At 48.1% G+C, this 21,524-nt stretch overlaps 1 protein-coding gene across 1 annotated transcript in view; it reads left to right on the top strand.

Moving 5' to 3' along the window:
• The first annotated feature begins 10,078 nt into the window (after positions 1-10,078).
• The window catches only part of LOC144672016 (NACHT, LRR and PYD domains-containing protein 3-like), a 109,555-nt gene continuing 98,109 nt past the window's right edge, over positions 10,079-21,524 (top strand). The window contains 4 exon segments of the mRNA XM_078533956.1: positions 10,079-10,158; positions 10,292-10,653; positions 12,656-12,748; positions 20,295-20,461. Coding sequence (XP_078390082.1) covers positions 12,688-12,748; positions 20,295-20,461 — 228 coding nt within the window. The 5' untranslated portion in view covers positions 10,079-10,158; positions 10,292-10,653; positions 12,656-12,687.

Genomic DNA, 21,524 nt, shown 5'->3' with positions numbered 1-21,524 from the left:
CTCCTCCAATTCTGCCTCTTCTGCTTCCCCAAAGTTCTCCATCCCTCCATTGACAGCTATGCCTTCAGCTACCAGGGCCCTGAGCTCCTTGACCCTCAGCGCCTCCCAACTTCTCTCCTCTTAAAATCTTTTTAAAATCTGCTGGGACACAAAAATGGTCCATTTGGCCACGACAGAAAGGAATGGCCCATGCACCATAATCTCACAAGGAGAAATCAATTTTCAAAAACATTGAACGATCTTTGGAATCTATATTAATATTACATTGATCCACAGATTCTCAAGGCAGAATTTTAACCATGGCACTCCATTCCAGAGGGAGGGACAGGAAGTGGACACCATGTTCTGAGGTTTTGTTTTTTGCTTGTTCCCAAGTGCCGGTGGAGTGCACAGGAAACATGTCTGATCACGCGGTGGGAGAACCTTTTCAGAGGTAAAAGCTGCCATCAGCTGACAATGCAGCAGGTATATTTGGGCTATTAAACAGCCTCCTGGACAACATCACTTCATCACAGCCAAAACTTTCCTGCCCAACTCCATTGCCATTAACATAAGACATCTTGAGAGCACAAAGGTGTCACAGGTATTTCAAATCTAAATTTCACTGGTAAATATTTCACATTACATTGGTTTCACTTTTCATGTGTGCGTTGAGACTAGCTTAGAAAGCTAAATGTACTGGTATGCCTCATGGTTGACTTTTTTTTGCATTCAGTCTTTATTGAAAGTTTATGTTATTGTCCGGTGTTGTACTTGCCACTCTGTGGGATGTGGCTGAACTTGCAGGTTCAGCTGCTGGCGCAGCCTCCCCCATCCATTATAAGGACATTGTTCAAGATCACTCTCAGCAAGGATATTCCCCCCTCCCCATGACCTCGGCCCTCCTTAACTCCAACCTTGGAACAACTTCCACCACCCCCTCTCCCCTCACCACCCCTCTTTGACCGCATCCCTCAGATGGCCCCACAGGGCCTTCTGCCAGACTCCCCTGCCAGATCACCTACCCTCAGTACAGCCCCCAAACCATTTATCAACCCACCGGACTAGCACCCCACCCCAAAGGGCAACCCCTCTAGACCCCACTCACCAGCTCCCCCTCTCGGGCCATCAACCCCCCACCCCCACTTGGACCAGCATCCCCCAACCCTCGGAGCAGCCCCAACCACTGTCGGACAAGCCATCGCCACCACAACCTCAGACCAACCTGCCACCCCTCTGGACCGACATTTCGAACCGCACCCCCCCCAGGCCACTGGACCACCCCACCCGAACAATTGCCACACCCGCTCAGACCCTTCCGCCCACTTTCCCGGAGCGCACCACCCCCCCCCCCACCCATCCCCGGTCACCACACCACGCATTCCCCCCCGGGCCAAGAACAACCCCTCACCTGGACCACCGACCCACCACCTGGGCACACCCTGGTCATCCCACCCACCCCCCTGGGCCATTACCCCACTCCTACCGTGTACCACCCTCACCCCCACCTGACAGCTATCCACTGGACCACCCCTACCAGACCACCCACAACGAACTAACCCCGCCCCCTCCCACCCGCTGACCCTCCTCATCCTGGCACCCATCCCCCAGACCACCCTCATGTACCCTGCCCCCCCAGGATCACCCCCACCCAGGTTGTGTTTCTTGGGCTACAGGAAGATATAGACAGGATGGTCAAATGGGCAGATAAGGGGCAGATGGAACTTAACACTGAAAAGTGTGAGGTGATACACTTTGGAAGGAGTAATTTTACAAGGAAGCATTTAACGAACGGCATGACACTAGCAGGTTGTGAGGTTCTGAGGAACAAAGGGTCCTTGGCGTGTGTCCATAGATCTCTGAAGGCAGAGAGGCATGTTAGTGGGGTGGTGAAAAAGTCATATAGGACACTTGCCTTTATCAATCAAGGCATAGATTACAAAACTGGGGAGGTCATGTTGGAGTTGTATGGAACCTTGGTGAGGCCGCAGCTGGAGTACTGTGTGCAGTTCTGGCCGCCACATTATAGGAAGAATGTGATTGCACTGGATGAGGCATAGAGGAGATTCACCAGGATGTTGCCTGGGATGAAATGATTAAGTTATGAAGAGAGTTTGGATAGACTTGGGTTGTTTTCGTGGAGCAGAGTAGACTGAGGGGCGACCTGATCGAGGTGTACAAGATTGAGGGGCATGGACAGGGTCGATAGGGAGCAGCTGTTCCTCTTAGTTGAAGCGTCAGTCACAAGGGGACTTAAGTTCAAGGTGAGGGGCAGCAGATTTAGGGGGGGATGTGAGGAAAAGCTTTTTTACCCAGAGGGTGGTGACGGTCTGGAATGTGCTGCCTGGGAGGGTGGTGGAGGCGGGTTGCCTCACGTCCTTTCAAAAGTACCTGGATGATCACTTGGCACGTCATATCATTCAAGGCTACGGGCCAAGTGCTGGTAAATGGGATTAGGTAGGTCAGCTGTTTCTCACTTGCCGGTGCCTAAGGGCCTCTTATGGGCCTAAGGGCCTCTTATGTCCCCTTGTGACTGACCCTTCAACTTCTGCACCGTGTGATTCTGTGATTTTGTCTCTGATATCTGCTGCAAAGTCTGCATCCTGGCTGATTCCATCCCTCTTGCTGGTAACTTTCTGAATCTGAACCAGGCCATTTTCAACCTTGGTGTTGTTTTTGACACTGACAAGGGTCTTACCATATATCCACTACATGAGCAAGGCCCCTTATTTCTGTTTTCATAACATCGAGCCTTCAAGCCTTGTTCATGTTCATGCATCCCTTTGTTAACGTGGGCTCTGGGGACCCGCGTTCAAATCCCACCAAGGCAGATGGTGGAATTTAAATAATAAAAATCTGGAAATAAATGTCTAATGATGACCATAAAACCATTGTCGATTGTTGTAAAAACCCACTTGGTTCACTAATGTCCTTTCAGGAATGAAATCTGCCACCCTTACCTGGTCTGGCCTACACATGCCTCCAGGCCCACAGCATATTGGGCAACTGCCCTTGAAGCACAATCCAGTGCAGGAAGAGGATGAATGATCTAATCTGCTCTGCAAGGGTACGTCAACCTTCACCTCACTCCAATCTCACACTCTCATGGCATCATGCAATCAAACGGTTAAACAGCTCAGGAATTTCACACAATATTAGCAGGGGACACATCCCAACTGATTGTCTCATGGGAACTTTAGCATCATCAGCATCTCATCTATCATTCTGCATAAACTCCATTTTCACCCCGTACTGGATAGGGCTCAGCACCCACGGTAGGCATGCATGCTCCCCAACCTCTCCTCCATCTCTTTCATCATATTCCATCTATTTGTCTTCATCCAGGCCAAGCTTGCAGACAACAATAGGGAGGGATCCCAGACCAGAGGAAGGAGGGCCGATATTGTGGACCTCACTAACTATGAGGAGGGTGCCATCGAATTGGCTGCGGAGGACAGGGACTGCTCCTGTGGGGAAGGTGAGATCGGCTTCTCCCAGCAAGCCAGTACAGATGAGCCCTCAGTGAGTTCATCATATCCTGACATTCTCAGTGAGTTACTTGCAATGTTGTATTCAATCTATTCATGAACTAAATCTATCTGCTCTCTCTTACAGGCACCAGCAGGTCCACACACACATCAAGGCTCCACATAAACCTTCGACCCCACGCCAGTTCAAATGAGGAAGCTGAGGATCTATTCGAAGAAGACCCGTCAATGCATTTGCCTTCACCCTCCACCAGCTCAGAGAGCTGCACCTCGGTGGGTCTGACTTACAGAATAGGCTCGTGGTCACATTCTGGAGAACACCTCACAGACACGCATCCACACGCCCCCTCGGAGATAGTGACAGCCCAGGTCCCGGGCAGTCAGAGGATTGCTGGAGAAGAGGCACCCACTGAGTCTGAGTCAGATGATGAGCCTCTGGAAACGGCCATGTCACGCGTGCTGGAGATGCAACGACAGGCAGCAGAAAATCAGGAAGAGCTGCGAGATGCAGTCACCAGACTAGGGTGAAGGGTGGAGGAATCCGTCTGCATTCTTTCTGATGTCATGGCTCTGACATGCAAGTATCTCGAGGTCTCCATGGGAAGGGTGGCGACCGCCTTGGAGACCTTGGTCCAGAAGTGACTGCTGGAATTGTGTTTGGACATGGACTCCATCACTGTAGGTATTGGTGGAATCCATCAGTGGCGAGGCGAGAGGGAGGTAGGGCAGCTTGACCTCCCTCCAGGTGACCCACAGGGAGGAGGACCAGCAACTAGACATCCAGAGGCCATCCACCCAGCTGACTCTGAGAGAGTCCAGCTAATCCCAACATCCACTGCCTGTGACCCCATCACCTCCAGCTGGACAGGCACATGCCCCATGGCAGGAAACCAAAAGCAGGCCAGGCCATCCAACTCTTGGCCTTCTAGAGGACGGCCACCAAAGTCATCAGAGACAATAGGGCCTACCAGTCAGCAGGCTGCCTCCACCTCTGCTGCGGATGTAGCACCTAAATGTAGCAGTCGGGTTAGAAAAATTAAGAAGCTTTGAAATCCCTTTTGGGTTACGGGTGTTCGATCACTGTAAATACCATACACCTTTGAAAAGAATCAGAACGGGAGAGTCTGAGTCAGTGTGCGAGGAGCCCAGGCCTGCATTCTGAGGCCCACTTCAGGGGACAGCCTCAAACAGCTTGCACTCCTCAACCTCTTGCACTCAAAACATTGAAATGCAGTCAGAGCTGATTGAAAAGAGGAACATTTCTTTGACAAGGTTCCACTGGAGCCATTGCCTTTTTTTGTGCTTTAAAGAGAGACTGCAGGATTCACTGGCCCATGAAGCTCCAGGACTGACTTTACACTTGCACCCTGACTACATGGCCCCAGACCAGGGGCCATGACTGTCTTTCTCTTGGCTCTCTCATTCCTTCTTGACTGCTGACAACAGTGTTCCTCACCCCCCCACCCCACATCCCTCCCGTCACCTTCCATGAGCCTCTGTGCAACCTATCCAACATTTGCAAACATTTGCCCTACACCCCCCCACCGATGAGTCTCTGTGCAAGCCTTACCCTCTTGTGCCACACTAACACAACCCCCCACCCTCCGCACTGTATCACAGTCTGCGTGCATCCCCATTCAATTCATGTAGCTTTGTTCCCATTCCACCCACTATGTCTGCTTTCTAATCTGGGCTCCAGCTTCCCCACCCTTGGTCACCCCTCTGCCTGCCACCTCTCCAATCCCACCTTTGCCCATTGCCCTGTGCCTCCTCCCTCTGAAACCCACAGTTGCCCATTGCCCCGTGTGTATCCTTCTTCCTTCTCCCTTTTCCCCCCTCCAACCCCACCTTTTCCCATTGCTGCATGTGTCTCCTTCCTCTTCCCCTCTCCCACCCCCCAACTCCAACACCACCTTTTCCCATTGCTGCATGTGTCTCCTTCCTCCTCCCCTCCCCCCAACTCCAACCCCACCTTTCCCCATTGCCCCACCTGTCTCTTTCCTCCTTCCCCACTCCCTTCCCCTCTGCTCCATCCCCTGCATTGATTTCTGTCTGGTTTGCTGCCCTGCCTGAGCACCCAGACAATGGAGGAAGCCAGTGAGAAGAGCCAGCCTACAGCCCCACCAGTGTCGTGTATCACTGGCTTTGGTGGGAACCCGCAGCTGCCCTGTTGCAGGTGAGCTTTGAATGTTGCATTCACTCTGTCATGAGCGAAGTGAGGGTCATCAGCTGCACGCCACTTATTTCCAAATGTGTTTCAGACTCGTCTAATTTCCTGAGGATGTGGCGCTATTCTGGGAGGGGCTACACGATTCCAGCGAGTTGTGTTCCTGATGACGTAACATGGTAACACATGCAAATGGAGTTCCCGCCGTGGATCAGCAGGAAACCTGACTTGCCGTCATGCCATGAAAGTTCTGAGGGGAATATTCCAAATGATTTTCAAGCTGATGGATTTCTGACTTTTGGCCTCTCTCTGAGTTTTTCGGCCCCGCCTGCCAAGAAACCCGCTGCAGGCTAGAGGGGAAAATCCTGTTCACGCTTTCCACACCTTCGATAATAATACACGAGCTGTTACCAGTTGGAGTGGTGATCAGTTAGTCCGCAGTTTGGAGAGATGATGGCAAATCTCCTGTTCAAGGAGGGAGAATGACAATATTTCAGGTGGTGCATATTAACCATCGGGCTAAATTCAGAAATAAACACACTGACCCAAAGTTGTGTGTATGAAAATATTAACGGAGGAGAATGAAATAACTGAGATCAGGCAGTGTGTAACCCGAGGAGGATGGAGCCAGTGAGATCAGACAGTGTGTAACCTGGGGACGATGGAGCCAATGGGATCTTGCGTGTGTAGCCTGAGAAGCTGCTCCAAAATGCAGAGTGGAACAGCATATTTCTGCCCCAATTGGGAATTTGCTGGAAGCCCAGATGAATGTGCTCAACATCTGAGGAAAGTGACATTATGTTTCCACCAATCAATATTTGTCTCATTTTGTGTTCTGACTCACTCCATTGTTATGCAGAATACGATCTCAATGATGAGCACTGTCTATCGCTAGCAGAATACATTATTCATTCTCAAACTATTATAATTACACTGAAATATACGGATAACTACAAACATTTGAAATTGTGATTTATTGATCGCTGAAGTTACTGATAATTATAACATTCGTGGAAAATTACAATTTGTGGCTTGGTGTCGTATTTAACCCAGAGATGAGATTCTGGCCCCATATTCACTCCATTGCCAAGACGGTTATGTCCACTTCCACTATATGATCTGTCACATACCTGCCTCAGCTCATTTGTTGCTGAAACCCTCATCCATGCTTTTGTTAATTCTAAACTCGACTTTCCAATGCACTCCTGGTTGGCTTCACACCATATACCATGTGTGAATTTGAACTCATACAAATCTCTGCTGCATGTATCAAACTCACCGCAATTGCTGTTCATCAATCACCGCCCCCTTCACCACCCCCGCCTCGCCCCGCTGTGTTCGCTAATAAACATTGGCTTTGCCTCAATTTCAAAATTTTCATTATTGCTTTGAAATCCCTCCATGACCTTGCACCTCCCCTGTTCTGTAACAACTTCCAACCCAACAACCCTCCGTGACATCTGCGCTCTCAGCTCTGCATTCTTGTGCAGCCTTCATGTTCAAGGCTCCAGCATTGGTGGCCGTGCCTTCAGCAGGTGAGGTCTAAAGCTCTGGACATCTCTATTTAAATAATCTTTCAATGTCTAGGATGTTCATTACACCTATCCTTATGACCAAGCTTTTGGTCATTTGTGCTAACATTCCTATGGCTGGGTGCCAAATATTTTTGACAACAATCCTGTGAAGCACCTTGGGATGTTTGGTTTTGAATAAGATGATACACCAATGGGATTTGTTGCTGTTAACTAAAGATATGTAGAATTTTAATAAAATATTAACTACAGGCATGAGGAATAGGAATAGATTGATAACTGGAGAGGAAGACGATTATGATGCACTGATAACTGCAGAGTTCAGGAGTGACAAGTTATAGAAAGATTCAGGTATTTCCTGCTGGAACACTGATCACTACAGTAGTGGGGAATTGTAATGTTTTAACGACTACAGGTATGTTCTAATTTAAAATTAATATATGCAGGCATGGGAACCTGTAATACCTGAAATATTACAGGTATGTCTTGCTGAAGTTTTGGTTATCCTTCTGCCAAGGGTCTAATCAAATAAAACAATTAAGGTGTTTATGTGAGGGGTGTCAAAGGTAAAGTGACACTAAGAAATAGTTTGAATCATTCTGAAACATTACTTGACAAGCCCAGTTTCATTTTTTCTCTCTGAAGACAATGAGCTGAAACCCCACTCCAGGGATGTGAGATGAGGAGAAATTATTGCACCAAAGGGGTCGTGAATCTTGAGAATTCTCTGCCCCAGAGGGTTGTGGGACTCCATCACTGAATACATTTAAGGCTGGGAAAGACAGATTTTTGAACCCTCAGGGAATTAGGGGATTTGGGGAACAGTAAAGAAAGTGTAGTTGAAGCTCATGATCAGTCTGATCGTATTGAATGGCAGAGCAGGCTTGACAGGCCATATGGCCTACTCCTCCTATTTCTTGTGTTCTTGTGAACAATGAGCACATAATCCAGAATACCTGAGGCGTGTTGTCATGTCAGACATACTGTCTTTCAAGTGAGCAATTTAATCCAGGTCTGACCTGTCTGCACAGGTAGAAGGGAAACATCATGCAGCTCCATTAGAGGAAGATCAGAGCACTTCTCTGTCTTGACCCAGAGTAAGTAATCCTAAAAGGTAAAAACCAGATTCTGCTTCCTGGTCTTATTTAAGTGTCCATAACATTTTAATGTTCCCTCGGCTGCCCCAGTAGTTCTCAGCTAGGCATACACTGGCCAATAGAACAGGGAATGGATTTACATATACTGATCTCAAGTCACATCTAGTGAGATGGACCAGCTGCAGATGTGTGCGGTTAGGTCACTGTATTGCTGAGGTTATGGAACTGCCCCTCCTGTATATATTCAGGCAATCATTTGATTTGTGTCATTGCCAGTGAGCCTCGCCTGCTGGTGACGCACATCAATAAATCCCAGGTATACTGCCCTTGGTTAATGGACAGAAAAACCTGGGCAGAAAATCTGTCATGGAATTTTATGAAATGTAATGTTTTGTAATATTTCAGAGGTATATGGAACATGATCAAATGATTTTTCATTAAATTGCTGCCAAATACTGACTTTAAACTGTTACTGCTAACAGTTAGAAATAAGTGTTTAGATTTTCAGAGGTGATGAGGAGTATCCCTAACAATATAATTGCTTTATCAATGTGCTCTCTAGATGCATATGTCAGTAATGTCCTGTACTATGTAAACTGACGGTGAATTCAGTAAATTTGTATCAGGTCTGATGGTGTAAAAAAATCCTTTATTGGAATCACAGCTTCATGGTTAGAAAAACTGGCTGAATGTTCAGGGTTAATCTTCCACATAAATGATCTCAGAACATGTGATGTTTGTTTTGTTACTTCTGTTTTCAGCTACTTTTACTGAGTGATCTCATCGTATGCCAGTTTAACAAGCCAATTTAACAAGTTATACCTGAAAGACCGTGAAACATTCAGTGCAAACTCCTGTCTATGTATTCAACAGTCTCGGAGTTGGAACACCTTAGCATAATTAGAATGTAATGTCTATATTTGTAATTCTGTTTCTCAACAGTGGATTATATCGATAAATAATCAGACTTTCTGTTGTAGTGGTTTCAAAAAAACTTCCTCAAATTGACAACGCCTGTTTCAATAGTTGATTAATATCATGCCCCTTTCAGAACCGAGGACATTGCAGTGAATATTTGCAGTTGTCTTCCTGCAATTCTGGCCTAAAACTAATCAATGGAAAGACATGTTAAAATGTCTAACTATAAGCAAGGCCATCCAGATTTACTGAAACTGAATTAAAAGCCTCATTGGCAACGCGTACTTCTTGGAAGCTTCACACTTGTTGGAGGAACTCATTTCTCCTGTCGCATTCACTTCCTACAGCACATCACACATCAAAGCTCGAGGGAACCCTCCCACTGGCTGTTCCCGACGCGGAGGATCTGCCGGTGCGGTTTAAAGTGCGCAAGCGCAGCGGCTCTCCCACGCAGGCGCAGTGCTGAGCCTTGGCTCTTCCGGGCAACCGCAGCTGCTTTCAGGTACAGTGCTGAGCCTTGGCTCTCCCACGCAGCCGAAGCTGCTTTCAAGTGGAGTGCTGCTCCTTGGCTCTCCCACGCAGGCGCAGCTGCTTTCAGGTACAGTGCTGCTCCTTGGCTCTCCCACGTAGGCGCAGCTGCTTTCAGGTACAGTGCTGCTCCTGGCCTCTCCCACGCAAGCGCAGTTGCTTTCAGGTACAGTGCTGCTCCTTGGCTCTCCCACGCAGGCGCAGCTGCTTTCAGGTACAGTGCTGCTCCTGGTCTCTCCCACGCAGGCGCAGCTGCTTTCAGGTACAGTGCTGCTCCTGGTCTCTCCCACGCAGGCGCAGCTGCTTTCAGGTACAGTGCTGCTCCTGGTCTCTCCCACGTAGTTGCTTCCTGGCTCTCGGGTGCAGTGCTGCTCTTTGGGTGCCCCACGTAGGAGTAATGTGGCTTGCCCGGCAGATATTAGTCTGAATTTCCAGTTTGGAAATAGAAGGTAGAAATTGTTGAAAATTTTCTGCAGGTCCGGCGGCAGCAGTGCAGAGATAAACAGAGTTAATGATACGAGTCCAATGTGACTCTGCTTTGGAACTTATGTCTCTTTGTTAACCCTGTTTCTCTCTCCACAGATGCTGCCAGACCTACTCTGCTGTTTTTATTTCAGATGTCCAGCATCTGCAGCATTTTGCTTTTATATTGAATTTGAAAAGATGCCAGTACTTGAAGTTGACAAGTCACCAGGATTGTGAGAAGGCCTCTGAGGATTCTCAAGGAAGTAAACAAATGGCAATTGTGCAGGCATTGACCATAATCATCAGATCCCCCTTAGATCCAGGGGGAGTGCCAGAGGACTGGAGAATTGCACATGTTACATCCCTGTTCAAAAAAGCGGCATAGGCCAGGCCAGGCAGTATAACCTCAGAAACCCACAATCCAGGACAAAATTAAGTGATACGGACACATGTGGATTAATTAAGGGAGGCTACCACAGGTTTGTTAAAGGGAAGTTGAGTTTTATTAATTTAAGCTTTTTGATGAAGTAACAGAGAGTTGATGAGAGTAATGTGGTTGATGTGTGCATGAATTTGATCAAGGCATTTGATAAAGTGCCACTTAATAGGCTCCTCGGCAAAGTTAGAGCCCATGGAATAAAAAAAGTACAGAGGCTCTTGGATACAAAGTTGGCCGAGTGACAGGAAACAAAGAATAGGGCTGAATGATTGATTCTTTTTTGGATCAGAAAAAGATGTATAGTGTTTTCCCCGGGGTCGGTATGAGAGTTACTTCTTTTCTTGATCTATTTTAATTACAGTGGAATTGTACCCTGTGCACTAAAATTTGCTGATGACACAAACCTTGGAAGTATTGTGAACTGTGAGGAAGGTAGTAGTAGACTTTAAGACGACAATGTGGTTGAATCTTGAATGTCATCTGAAATGGCCTAGCGTACCATTCAGTTGTACCAAACCACTACAGAAAAGTCAAAAAGAAATGATACCGGACGGAGCACCTGGCATTGATCTACGCACCGATAATGACATACGCAGCCCTGTAACGTCTGGTGGCTTGTGCCAAAATCATTCTCGACCCTTTAACTGGTGGAACAGTTTTTCTTTATCTACTCTGTCCAGAACCCTCATGATTTTGAATGCCTCAATCAAATCTTCTTTGAGCCTTTTCTCTGAGGAAAACAGCCCCAACTTCTCTAACCTATCTTCATAACTGGAGTTCCTCATCCCAGGAACCATTCTTTTGAATCTTTTCTGCATTCTCTCTTATGCCTTCACATCCTTCCTAAAGTGTGGTGACCAGAAATGGATGCAGCACTCCAGCTGAGGTAGAACTAGTAAATTATACTACATAATCTCCTTGCTCTTGTATTCTATGCCCTATTAATAAAGCCTTGGATACTGTATGCTTTATTAAAAGTGCTCTCAATCTGTCCTGCCACCTTCAATGCACATAACCACCTAGGCCCCTCTGCTCCTGCACCGCCTTACAATTGTACCCTTTACTTTATATTGTCTCTCCATGTTCTTCCTACAAACTGAATCACTTCGCCTGAAACTAGGTTGTGGAGATCAGGGGGCACCACTGGATTTCACTGGGCAGCTGTCTGTGTCACACCAGATGCGGAGAGTTGATCATAACCCTCAGGAAGTGCTCGATCCCAGAACTTACAGCTATTGCAATGATAGGGGAGGAGGGAATTGTATCATGTTTAACAAGGAAACTGTTTCTTCTCATTTTAATATTCCTGTCTAAACAATCCCCGCCCCCCAAATCTTATGGGCAGAATGTTATGTACACCTCCACCAGCAGGTTTGTGGATGGGGGTGGTGAGTGTAAAATTTCTCTTTGGTCTTCCCACCCTCCCTGACCTCTGCAATTTAATGTTTGCTTCCCTCAATTGAGGCCCTTAGGTGGCCAATTATTGACCACTTAAGGAGCGTTTCGCACCCAGCCTCAATTTTCAGGCTGACAGGAGTTCCAGGGCAGGGGCGAAGCCCAAAAATTAAGCAGGTTCAGGCCTCTGGTGTGAAGTGGGGGTGTGGGATGGGGTACTTCCGTCTTCCCCCTTTTAACATTGCGCATTGCACCCTAAATGCCTGGTCCCTGATGGTATTTCCCTTCCCCCTGGCCTCTCCACCACCCCTGCATCCCCCTGAGCCTCAGCTCCCTTCCCTGCCCAATCCTGAGACCCCCAAAACTACCTGGTGCTGGAACCCTGAGACTCGGGCTCTGGAGGCTGCATGCAGTCCCAGTCCTGTCCACTAAAGCTTCTGGAGTTCCAGGGACTACAGAGTTGTTGGCTAATCAGATTGGCTGGCTGCTCTCTGAGGTGGGACTTCGCCCAGCCAATTAACGTTCAATGGAGTGTGAAATGACTGTGGGGCAGTGAGTATGGGCAGGAATGTGTTTGCTGACTATTCTTGTGATGGCAAGAAGGGACACTCCAACAACCTAAAAATCCTGACCTATATTTATTGCAGAGCATCAGAACCTGGGAACGGCGGTCACCACAATGGCTGAAGGTCCAAACAGAGAAAATTCAACGTCCTCAGCAGGAATGAGAATGGGCACTGGTAGGTTCACAATATATTTCAAAACATGATTTCTGTCCTGATAAAGACATATGTTCTGAGCAGGAGCCTGCGGCTCACACAGGAAGAGAGCACAGGACTTGGGCTGAGTGTAAATAGGGAAGTAAGTGCCCATTTAGAGGGACATCACACACACAGGTGAAGGGAGCCCATGATACTGGAACTGCCCTGGTATTGGAAGGTGGATAGAGACAGGGGGAAGAATTTTCCATTATGGGTGGCAGGAAGCTGAACATGCATGATAACTGCTGGTCAGCTCATTAATTATGCATCTGCGAGGAGCTCAGCAAATCTCTTGGCGGGCAGGAAGTTGCCCGCCCCACCGCCATGTTATGGGGTCAAAGGTCATGGTGCCATATTTAAACTCATCAATTGGCCTTTGCCTAGACCATGGCATTTCAACACCCCCCCCCCCCCCCCCCCCCCCCACCCCCAACCACCCCAGCTAAAGGAAACTCTGGAGGACCAGAGATGGGTATGCCTCCCATTCATACATGACTGTGCATGGGGACTTTGCTTTTTGACGAGGGTGATGAGTCATGTGCAAGGAGCCTCAAGCAGGCACTTCGCCACTTGTCTCCACTATCCTCGAGGCTCAGTGGAGAGACCGTTGAATTAGCAGCATATAAAGACTAACCACATGAACACTGGTCAGGCATAACCATTCACCCGGGAGGATGGAGGTTTGGCGTTGCGAGTTGGCAGGCCTCCACCAGCCATACCCCTTGGGGGCATCCACCTCCCTCCCTCCCTTCAACCATGCCTCTGACTGCAACCGATGGCAAGTGGCACAGAATGAACTTCAGCTCCAGAGATTGCTGGCATCTCGATGTTCTAAGACCCATGAGTCGGTAACAAACCTGCTGCAATGAGAGAGGAGAACACAAGTGAGCATAGTCGACATGCAGTTGCCTCACATTTATTCGGGTCTTCCTTTAGTTGGCCATTTGTGCTGACCTTGAACTCCACCTGATCCCCCCAATGGCAGGTTTGTAGGCTGGGTTGGCCATAAAATTTTTAGGGTCGCCTTCCCACTGGGCTTCCACTCGCTTCAACCTCTCTGCCATTTTACAGTTGGACAGGCGAGGCCTAGGCTGGCCTACCCGCACTTGCCCTAATTGAGGCCCTTAAGGGGCCAATTTTTGACCACTTAAGGGGTGTTTTTCCACCCACCCTCAATTTTAAGGCTGGCGGGAGGGGTTCAGTGACGGGGCAGACTCCCAAAAAAGCCTCGGGTGGGAAGGTTAGATTGTTGGTGGGCGGGGGGGGTGGGGGGTGGTGTGCCTCCATTGGCAGCCACATTTCAACATGGGGTGCCCCCCCAAACAGGTCCAGCCCCTGCAGGTGCACTCTTCCTCCTCGGCCTCCCCACCAACATCCCCATTCCCCTGAGCTCGCCCCCGGGCCTCACTTTCCCACATTGCCCTGAGAACCCCACACTTACCTGGTCCTGGACTCCCGGGAGTTAGATTCTAGGTACTGCTTGCAGTCACAGCCGTATCCACTACAGCTTCTGGCGCTCCTGGGACCAGAAAGCTGCTGGCTAATCAGATTAGCTGGTGTGGTATATAGGATTACCAGATGGAATATACTAATGTATGACAGAGATGATGATGTATCACATACATCAGTCCATCATGTTAGACTTTCTCTCTTTTTCTCGAGAATAATAAACATTTGTTCATTAGGACTACATCTCTTGAGAAAGGGAGAGAGAAAGGTTGGAGCACCATGTCCCGGGACAACATGCTGCTTTGTAACCTGTTTAGATGTAGTCTTAATGAACAAGTATTTATTTGACACCACTGTATGACTACAATCTGTCCAGTAACCAATTACTACACCTAGAGTCCTCAGACAAGGAAAACCAACCCAAAACATAGTGGCAGTAGTGGAGACATTAATGTAAAAAATATATTGGTGTTATCAACGGAACCACAGAGTGAAAGAAAACTCAATAGCAGCTGCTATTTATGACTCAACGAAAAGAGGAGGAAAACTGGAGAGGGGTAATGATGGCCGTACCTGGCGAGCAGTCCATGCCCCTACCGCGCCCATTTGAATATCCCAAGATCCTGCAGGGAGGCCAGAAGTGGGAGTTATGGAAACGCCGTTTCCTTTGATATCGAGCAGCATCAGGCCTTCATACTAAGGAGCAGAAGCATCAAGTCAGTTCCTTTCTTTATGCTTTAGGTCCAGTAGCAGATGATGTGCTTCTGAGGCAGGGAGTGGAGGAATCCACCACGGACTTTGAGACCATTTTCAAAGCCATTGGTACCTATTTTAGCCTGAAGCAAAACTTGGTAATATAATGAGCACATCACAATGACCTGGTGAATCGATTGAATTAGTTCTAACCGAACTGTATCACACAGTTCGTTCTTGTGAATGATCCATGATCACGTTGTGGTAGGGTCCAAGACTAAAAACTCTCCAACTTTCTGCAGACCAAAGATGACCTTATTTGAGATCAAGTGGTCCAGTATGAGAGGCAGGCTGAGCTTAGAGAATTTAACTGGGCTGGAATTTGGTGCTACTCCAATGTTTCATTGGAGGCGATGGTGTGGTGGTATTGTCGCTGGACTAGTAATCCAGAGATTCAGGGTAATGCTTCGGGGACCTGGGTTTGATTCCCGCCATGGCAGATGGTGGAATTTGAATTCAATAAACATCTGGAATTAAAGTCTAAAGATGACCACAAAGGAGCACGAAACTTTTGCGATTGTTGTAAAAACCCATCTGGTTCACTAATGCCCTTTAGGGAAGGAATCCTTACCTAGTCTGACTCCAGACCCACAGCAATATGGTTGACTCTGAAATGGCCTAGCAAGCCACTCAGTTGTATCAAATCGCTACAAAGTCATAAAAAAGGAATGAAACTGGACGGACCACTCGGCATCGACCTAGGCACCAGAAATTACAACAACAACCTCAGCCCTGTCGACCGTGCAAAGTCCTCCTTCCTACCATCTGGAGCGTAGTGCTAAAATTAGGAGAGCTGTCTCTCAACAGCCAGACATAGTCATCCTCATACCTTACAGATAATGCCCCAGACACCACCAGTACCATCCCTGAGTTAGCCTGTCCCACTGCCAGGACAGGCCTTGCAGAGGTGGCGACACAGTTGGGAGGGAGTTGTAATTTTCCTGACTTCCTCCCCCACTTCCATTTCCTGGTTTATAGCTGCTTCTGGGATATTATTTGTAACCTATATAGTGAAAAATGATGCAAAATACCTGCTTAATCACCTACCATCTCCTTGTTTTCCATTATCAATTCTCCAGTCTCATTTTCTATATGACCAGTGGTCAATTTGTTAATCGTTTCTTTTTTAAATATTTATAGAAACTTACTATCTGTTTTTGTATTTTTGGCTAGATTTCTCTCATACTCTAATTTTTCCCTCCATATTAGTGTTTTTATTATTCTTTACTGTTCCTTATATTCAGCCCAATTTTCTGACCTGCCACTTGTCTTTGCACAATTATATACTTTTTCTTTAAGTTTGATGTTACCTTTAACCTTTCTCATTAACTAGGGATGGTGATCTGGTCTCTTGGAATTTTTCTTACTCGTTGGAATGCATCTATTCTGTGTATTCTGAAATATCCCCTTAAATATTAGCCACTCCATCTCTATTGACCTATCCTTTAACCTAGTTTGCCAATTTACTTCAGCCAGCTCAGCTTTCACGCCCTCATAATTGCCCTTATTTAAGTTTGAAAACATAGGGCAGGATTTTCCCTCCGTTGGGCGGGGGCAGCAGGTGGCTGTGAAACGGACCACTGTCCACGATCGGACCCCAACCTCGATTTCACGCTGGCTGGTCAATTAACGGCCAACCAGCTTGAAATGCGCACTGAGGACCTCAGTGCTGCCAGGGTTGGGGCGGGAGGAGCGCGAGCTTTAAAATCTGTCCGGGTTAGATTTTACCCCACTCAAAGCCCATTCAGTTACGCTGAGTTATAATTAGGGGTGTGCAGGGAGTGTGCACTGAAAGCTCCCTGAAGGCGCAGAGCTGCCTCAGGGAGCTGAAGAATTTTGCAATCAAAAATAAAGATTTTAAAAATAAGGGAAACATGTCCCTACATGTGACTCAGTCACATGAACAGGGACATAAAAAAAATTATGTTTAAAATGTTTTATTTATTTTTAAAATTACTATTGGAAACCTCATTCCACCCTAGTATAGCCTTCTCTCTGGTTGGCTCCTGTTCTAAGAATCTATCCTGAAAACATTCATTGTATTCCTCATCTAGGTTAAGTTTGCCCATTTCACTTTTCCAGTCTATATGTAAATTTTAAATCTCACATGATTATCGCCATGCCTTCCAGACAAGCTCCAATTATTTCTTTCTTTATGCTCCACCCTACCATGTGGTAACTGTTAGGGAGCCTGTACACAACTCCTACATGTGATTCTCCCCTTTACAATTTCTCATCTCTACCCAAACCGTTTCCACATCCTGGTTTCCTAAACTTAGGTCATCTGGCTCTTAGTGACAATACCATCATTAACTAACAGAGCCACCCCTACACCTTTTTCTCGCCTCCTGTTCTTCCTAAATATCCTGTAACCTTCAATATTCATGTCCTAATCCATGTTGTCCTGCAGCCATGTCTCCGTAATGACTATCAAATGGTAATTATTTATTTCTGTCAGAGCTCTCAGTTCATCTGTTTTGTTTCGAATGCTACATACATTCAGATGCAGAACTTTTAGTTAGTTTCATCCTTTTATTCTTTTTATAACCTCGAGTTTCATCTGTTGATTTACTGTTAGATTTGTACTCTCTATCCCTTCCTGTCATGGCCTGTTTCTCATTTCCCGTAATAATACCTTTCTCTTTTGCCTCATCTCTACTGTTTGATCCCTTGACCCCACTATTTATTTTAAAACTCTTTCTGCTTCCCTAGTTGTGCAGCTCACAAGAACACCGGTCCCAGCACGGTTTAGGTGTAGACCGTGCCAATGTTACAGGTCCCACTTTTCCCAGTTTTAGTGCCAGTGTCCCACAAACTGGAACCACTTCTCCCACATCAGCCTTTGAGCCATGCATTGTCTCCCTAATCTGACTTGTCCTTTGCCAATTTGCTCGTGGCTCAGGTAATAATCCAGAGGTTATCACGAGGGAAAGGGCACTGATAAAATTATTAGAACTAAAAGCTGACAAGTCTCCAGAAACTGATGGAATTCATCCTAGGGTATTGAAAGAAGTGGCTGATGAAATAGTAGATGCATTCGTTGTAATTTAAGGAATGTGCTAAAGGTAGAAAGCAGGGCAAGGAAGGTACAGGTAGCCCTAGTGGGGGTGGGGTGGGGTGAAGGAATTGAAAAAGGCTAAATGGTAGAGATAAAACAATGGATGGAAATACATTTAAAAATAATGGAAATAGGTGGGAAAAGAAAAATCTAAATAAATTATTGGAAAAAAAAGTGGGGGGATCGGAAAGGGGGTGGGGATGGAGGAGAGAGTTCATGATCTAAAGTTGTTGAACTCAATATTCAGTCTGGAGGGCTGTAAAGTGCCTAGTCGGAAGATGAGGTGCTGTTCCTCCAGTTTGCGTTTAGCCTCACTGGAACATTGCAGCAGGCCAAGGACGGACATGTAGGCATGAGAGCAGGGTCGAGTGTTGAAATGGCAAGCGACAGGGAGGTCTGGGTAATGCTTGCGGACAGACCGAAGGTGTTCTGCAGACTGCGTTTGGTCTCTCCAATGTAGAGGAAACCGCATTGGGAGCAACAAATGCAGTAGACTAAATTGAGGGAAGTGCAAGTGAAATGCTGCTTCACTTGAAAGGAGTGTTTGGGCCCTTGGACAGTGAGGAGAGGGGAAGTGAAGGGGCTGGTGTTGCACCTTCTGCAGTTGCATGGGAAGGTGCCATGGGAGGGGGTTGAGGTGTAGGGGGGGATGGAGGAGTGGACCAGGGTGGAATATCAAAGTAGGTATGATTTGCTACAGGGGCCATATCTAGAGTACCCTGTACATTTTGGTCTCCTTATTCAAGAAAGAACATAATAGCATTTGAAGCATTTCAGAGAAAGTTCACTCAACTGATTCCTGGGATAAAGGGGTTATTTTATGAGGAATGGTTGGACAGGTTGGCCCTGTATCCATTGGAGTTTAGAAGAATGAGGGAGAAGTGATCTTATTGAAACACATGAGTTCCTGAGGGGAATTGACAGGGTGGATGTTGAAAAGATGTTTCATCTTGTTGGAGAGACTTGAACTAGGGACATATTTTAAAAATAATGGGTTTCTCATTTAAGATCGAGATAAAAATATATATTTTTTTCTGAGGGCCGTGAGTCTGTGGAACTCTCTTGCCCAGATAGCAGTGGAGGTAGGGTCATTGAATAATTGCAAGGCTGAGTTAGATAGATTCTTATTTGACAAGGGATTCAAAGAGTATCGGAGGTCGGTGGGAAATTGGTGTTAAGGCCACAGTCAGATCCTCTGTGATCTTATAGATTCGTGGAGCAAGCTCAAAAGGACCAAATAGCTTATTCCTGCTCCTAATTTGTATGCTTGTACATAGGTAATGAAATATTTGTTAATTTAAGGCTTTATTTAGTTTCATAAGGCTTTATTTAGTTGAAATAATGTAAATGTTGTTCATGGCTTTTTATGAATGAAAGGATTTATTCGACTATAGTGAAGTTAGCAATAAACACTTAAAATAAAGTTGTATCCCATCTCTGCATGATAGTTGACATGGCATGGTAGGTTTTAAGGCAAGGGGTGGGCATGGGTTGACATGAGTTGGCACTAAGTTGGATTAGGGGCTATAAAGGGCCGTGGGGGAGTCATACCTTGGCATGGGAGGCCATAGGGGTTGTTTGGGGTTAGCATACATCGACATGGGGGGCATGAGGAGCCATAGGGATTTTTTGGAGGGCATACCTTGGCATTGGGCACGAGAGGCCATAGGGCGTGTGAGGGTCATGAGATGGCAGGGAAGAGGCTTGGGTAGCGTGTAAGTGGTGAGGGGGTAAAGGGGTGAAGGCTGGAGCAATGTTACATGTTTGATTTTTAAAAATCTTTGGACACCGTGCCAGAGCCTCAAGACAGGCCTTCTGCCCATCCCACCTCCGCGCCTGGCAGGCTCCTCATTTCTTCCCGGATCGCCTCCCTCAACTCCTATTCTAGCCCACCCTACCCCACACAGAAAATCGGAAGCTCAGGCAGATGTTTTGGACGGAGGCTTTGCAGAGCCAACCTAGGGGCAGAAATCTAGGCCTTGGTATCTGTATTTTAAAGTTAAATTAGTGAACATTTGGAGATGCAGAGATGATCCAGGAGGTTGGAATTGATAAGCTGAAAGTAAGTCATGCTTGACAAATTTGTTGCTTATTTTTAAGAAGGGCTATGCAGGTCAGTGGAATGCAGCATATGTGGTTTGTACAGCTTTAAGATGGTGCTTAATAACGTGGTTCACAGTGGAGATTGATTGCTCATTATGAAAGAAATGAAATCGGACTGGGTAGAAAGTTGATCATGTGTTTCAACTTCATTTGTGTTCACAGATCCGAGCACCACTATCACTGAATTCTTGAAAAAGTGCGACGATTACCAGCTGTTCTACTTGACAAAATTCTACAGGGACAGACTGGAACAGGCGATTGAAGAAGGGGTGGATGGAGTCAGCTCATTGTTAACATACGAGAGGATTTTCAATGGACAAGAACATCGGGTAAGTGGGAGGGACAGGGGATCAGTTTAGATTATTTCCATCTCACAAAACGGACAGGGGAATCACTAATTAATTGCTGGGAGAGAGTGGGAATGGGGGTGTGTGTGAGTGGGACGCGTGAGGGAGAGGGGGGTGTGAGTGGGGAGCCGTGAGGAAGAAGGGGGTGTGAGTGGGACGCGTGAGGGAGAGGGGGGTGTGAGCGGGACGCGTGAGGGAGAGTGGAGGGGGGTGGAGTGAGAGGGAGAGGGGCGGCGGAGTGAGGGAGAGGGGCGGCGGAGTGAGGGAGAGGGGCGGCGGAGTGAGGGAGAGGGGCGGCGGAGTGAGGGAGAGGGGCGCGGAGTGAGGGAGAGGGGCGGCGGAGTGAGGGAGAGGGGCGGCGGAGTGAGGGAGAGGGGCGGCGGAGTGAGGGAGAGGGGCGGCGGAGTGAGGGAGAGGGGCGGCGGAGTGAGGGAGAGGGCGGCGGAGTGAGTGAGAGGGGCGGCGGAGGGAGGGAGAGGGGCGGCGGAGTGAGGGAGAGGGGCGGCGGAGTGAGGGAGAGGGCGGCGGAGTGAGGGAGAGGCGGCGGAGTGAGGGAGAGGGGCGGCGGAGTGAGGGAGAGGGGCGGCGGAGTGAGGGAGAGGGGCGGCGGAGTGAGGAGAGGGGGCGGCGGAGTGAGGGAGAGGGGCGGCGGAGTGAGGGAGAGGGGCGGCGGAGTGAGGGAGAGGGGCGGCGGAGTGAGGGAGAGGGGCGGCGGAGTGAGGGAGAGGGGCGGCGGAGTGAGGGAGAGGGGCGGCGGAGTGAGGGAGAGGGGCGGCGGAGTGAGGGAGAGGGGCGGCGGAGTGAGGGAGAGGGGCGGCGGAGTGAGGGAGAGGGGCGGCGGAGTGAGGGAGAGGGGCGGCGGAGTGAGGGAGAGGGGCGGCGGGAGTGGGCGAGCGTGTGGGCGAGGGAGGGAGGGAGGGAGTGGGCGAGCGTGTGGGCGAGGGAGGGAGGGAGGGAGGGGGCGAGCGTGTGGGCGAGGGAGGGAGGGAGGGAGGGGGCGAGCGTGTGGGCGAGGGAGGGAGGGAGGGAGGGGGCGAGCGTGTGG

This window comes from Cetorhinus maximus, chromosome 35 (genome assembly GCF_964194155.1).
Source record: "Cetorhinus maximus chromosome 35, sCetMax3.hap1.1, whole genome shotgun sequence".
Taxonomy (NCBI): Eukaryota; Metazoa; Chordata; class Chondrichthyes; order Lamniformes; family Cetorhinidae; genus Cetorhinus; species Cetorhinus maximus.
Note: the sequence above shows the minus strand (reverse complement) of the source record. Positions and strands in the feature narration are given on the sequence as shown.